Raw genomic sequence first — 4,154 nt, forward strand, 5'->3', positions numbered from 1 at the left:
TTTAAATAATTTTCCAAAGTGAAGGTGTTGTTTCATCTTAATATAAATTCTAAAATATTGTTCTTTGCTTTGCCACGACATAAAAATGGTGATCATTATCTTCACAATAATCACTAGGTAATAACAACTCAGTATTAATATTTCTCATGTTGTAGAAGATAATTTTATTTCTTACATATACATAAAAATTTATGGAGCCCAATTTTTTCTTCTTCACTTTTTTATCTTTATATGGCCCCGCATGGAATCACACACTTTTATGTGTGTAGAAGATAATCCTAACAAATTATCTTTTATAATATAATAAATATTAATTCATAAAACCTCTGATATCATAACATGCAATCAAGTATTAAGCAAAAATTTAAGATGTTAGTGAATAAATTTTAATTATTTTATTTTATTTCTTAACAACATGTGAAAAATTAATTTACTGTGAAAGAATTTTATCCAAGAACCCAGACATGGTTTATTTATGCAATTTCTGAAATTTTTATAGAAATATATGATTATCCTATAAAATATCTTATGTGCTTCTAAATAGAAGTTTTAGGCTCAAACACGAAAAGAGACCAAAGGCAAAGAGGCCCAAAAGATGAATATATGATATTTTTGTAAAATCTCTTAATACTAAAATACTTCTGTTTCATTCATATCATTCTTCTTCAACTGAGGTGAATTTATATACAAATCAGAGTAACTATAAGACCTAAAAAACCTCTGACAACTCTCTAAACGAATACTTTGTTACAAACAGAAATTTAATTTAAACTTTTACAACAGTATTTCAAATTCAAAACATCCTAATCTAACAATTTTGTTACCCTGTGGAGTCAATGGAGGCCACGGAATATCGAAGAGTGACCTCTCTTAGAAGATAAATTTACCTAAATGTCATGCCAAAAAACAATTTTACCAAACTGCCACGAGGGCAAGTTCGCCCAGAGCAGTAGCGAATTTGGTATGCTGATGTGTTAGCTTCCTGGTGGTGTCATAGTTCGCTTCTCACACAGGCGGTTGAAATTAATGCCTCACTTGCCAGGCCACGTGTCTTGCATGTAGGAGAGGTCGCCTGTGTCAGAAACGAACTCTGACACCACCAGGAAGCTGACAATGCCTCTCCTGCCACGCCACGTGGCTTGCATGTAGCAGAGGTTGCCTGTATCAGAAGCGAACTCTGACACCACCAGGAAGATGACACATCAGCATACCAAGTTTGTTACGCGAACTTGCCCTCGTGGCAGTTTGGTAAAATTGTTTTTTGGCGTGGCATTTAGGTAAATTTGTTTTGGAACAGTGTCACAATGGTCACTGTTCCACGAAATATCTTGTGGAGCTAATGGGACCCATGAACACTGTTGATGCCAATGGTTTGTCACTGGATAAGGACTTTGACTATCCAAAATAATATATAAAAGGATTATTATAATTTTGAAATAGATTATAATTATAAAAATATATTGATTTCTGTCTCAAAATGACTTAGTTTTGGGCTCAATGTCAATAAATTATCTACATTGACTATAGAAAAAATGAATTCATATATATATATATATATATATATATATATATATATATATATATATATATATATATATATGGGGAAGGTTATATTTACCAATTTTTTTTTTTATAAACTCTTACAAACTACACTAAGTATTACCGGTAGAGTCTATGATCGGTCATGTTGTAAAAAAAAAATTTAAATGGATCATTCCTCTCTCTCTCTATATATATATATATATATATATATATATATATATATATATATATATAGTTATTATATAATAAATAATAGCTATTATATGAGCAAAAATCAATGAATGAGATGAATAGTAAGACTTCAATGTCTTACACTTTAGTGGGGAAAAAATCATAGCTAATCATAATTTAACTATTAAAAAACGAGTATGCCACACAACGATTTCTTTATAAAAATGACACGGTTCCAATTAGGGAAATATGAATTAGCAAATTAAACTGAATTTGCTAAAACAAACAAGCTATATGACCAAGCCTCATTCTTTCAGCCACTTGACAAACCTGTTAAAATTCTCTGAAGAGCGACTTCCTTCTGCTATGTTGCATGTTACCTTCTCCTTTAGCTCCAGAGACTTTGATCTTATGTTCTCATCACTAAGAAGTTGGTCCACTTTTGTTTTTATCTCCAAGCGTGACACCAATCCATTTTCATCTGAGTCAAATCCCAACCCAACTTTCAGCTCATCACAAATGTATTTTTTGTTAAAAAATTGGTCACAAAAATATGGCCAGCATAGGAAGGGCACCCCATTAGACAAACCTTCCATGGTTGAATTCCAACCACAATGGCTAACAAAACAAGCTATGGCAGGGTGGCTTAGCACCTTTTGTTGTGGAGCCCATGAAACTATCTTGCCTTTACTACCAAGGAATTCATTGGGGTATGTCATCTTATTGGTACAATTGGAATCTTGACGCACAACCCAAAGAAAAGGTCTATTTGTAAGGTCTAGTCCAAGTGCTAGTTCTTTGAATTGGTTTTGATCCAAAAGTGTTATACTACCGAAGGCAACATACAAAACAGAATGATGAGGTTGCTGATCAAGCCAATCCATGCAGGACAAATCTTCTTCCCAAAACTGTCCAATTGATCTTGCATTTGCTCTTATATTGTCATAACTTCTCAACAAAGGACCAACCGGTAGGAGCTTTGGAACAAAGGATAATGCACCAGGTTCAAGTTCATATGTGGTGTTGCAAAGCCACCACTCTGTCAAATTTGTAGTTCCTTCAAGGTGCATCAAACAGTTAAATATTTTCTTAAGATTTATTGGGTCACCCACATTAGACCATAAAAGGGATTCTGTGTCCATCACAGGCATAGTTGGTGATATCCGAAATGTCTTTTTAGTGATTGGTGATCCTGCAGTGAAAAACAAAATTAAATAAATTTTAATATATAGTGTGAAAAAAAAAGGAAAAAATAAATTGATGATCCTGCATATTGGGTTGTGTAAAGTAATTAATAGAAACAAATAAATCTGGTTAGTGAAGTATGATATTGTTACTTACCATCAGAATCTATGATCCCATTATCAATAAGTGTGGGGATGTTGCATTGAAAGGCAAACATGGCAGCTGATGCAGGCCAGAAGAGTGCTCCTTTGATTCCCAACTTGTTCCCAACATTCAAAGCCCATCCCATATTCACATCAGCAACTATACAGCATATTCTATCCTCACCATTCAAATGAATTTCTTCTATTTTCTTTTGAAGCATAGAAGGCATGGTGCTTAGTATAGCATCAAATAACTTGGCAAGATCTGTTCTGTCATCTTCAGGTCTTAAACCATCTGGGATTGACACCAACTTTAACAGTGATTCATCAAGGCTTTCTTGCTGCTCGACCATGGAACTCACAACTCGCTTATGGTTGAAATCTGTGTTCACAAAATAGACTTTGCATCCACGCTCAACCAAATTTTGTGAGAAGTTCATCATGGGATTGACGTGTCCTTGAGCTGGAAATGGTAAAACTAGCACACTTGAAATGCTCATGTTGTATTTCTGTTGATTCAGAGACTCTACTCTTTATATTAGCCTGCTCAATGTAACTCTAATCATGTTGTATTTGGATGGTGGGTTATATAATGTACAACGAGAGATGGATAAAGAAAGAGTTTTTTAGAAAAGTATTACATAAAACAAAGGAGCAGAAGCAAAATTGAATTTGGAATTTAGTAAGATCTCAATGTAACTCTACTCTTAATAAGATCTTAATGACAATTTTCGACAAAAATAATCAAATTCTGTGTTGGAGATATTAGTGGAGAATAATATTTTTATTTTCTACATTCCGTCTATTTGCAATGCAGAAATTTGTGATGAAATTTCATAACATTTTGTCCCTACTAAGATTTTTTCTTTTAATGATATTGATTGTTATTGTTTATATAATTGGATACGTCAGATTCATCCCTGATGTGAACTTCATTGGTCTCAAATGCACGTTCCCTGTGCAATCCTGCTTTTTCCATTATATACAATTATATATATATATATATATATATATATATATATATATATATATGTGTGTACATTGGTATAGGGTAGTTTATGGATGAAACAGTTTTTGGAAGGACAGAGATGATGAAAGGATGATCTCAAGTGG

The 4,154-nt window shown here is 33.1% G+C and overlaps 1 protein-coding gene across 2 annotated transcripts; it reads right to left on the reverse strand.

Annotated features, from left to right (window-relative positions):
- Positions 1 to 1,918: 1,918 nt before the first annotated feature.
- Positions 1,919 to 3,594, reverse strand: LOC133292960 (UDP-glycosyltransferase 83A1-like). Of its 2 annotated transcripts, XM_061491456.1 has the most exons (3): positions 3,055 to 3,594; positions 2,303 to 2,905; positions 1,919 to 2,194 (listed from the first exon to the last, which is right to left on the reverse strand). In XM_061491456.1, the coding sequence occupies exons 1-3, from the start codon at positions 3,539 to 3,541 to the stop codon at positions 2,019 to 2,021; spliced, it is 1,266 nt and encodes a 421-aa protein (XP_061347440.1). In that variant the 5' UTR covers positions 3,542 to 3,594; the 3' UTR covers positions 1,919 to 2,018. The 2 variants fall into 2 exon arrangements, with proteins under 2 accessions (XP_061347440.1, XP_061347439.1); XM_061491455.1 differs by having other exon boundaries at positions 1,919 to 2,905.
- Between the last annotated feature and the right edge of the window lie 560 nt (positions 3,595 to 4,154).

This window comes from Gastrolobium bilobum, unplaced genomic scaffold, assembly GCF_033153095.1.
Source record: "Gastrolobium bilobum isolate Gb01-03AN ecotype WA unplaced genomic scaffold, APGP_CSIRO_Gbil_v1 utg24252, whole genome shotgun sequence".
NCBI lineage: Eukaryota > Viridiplantae > Streptophyta > Magnoliopsida > Fabales > Fabaceae > Gastrolobium > Gastrolobium bilobum.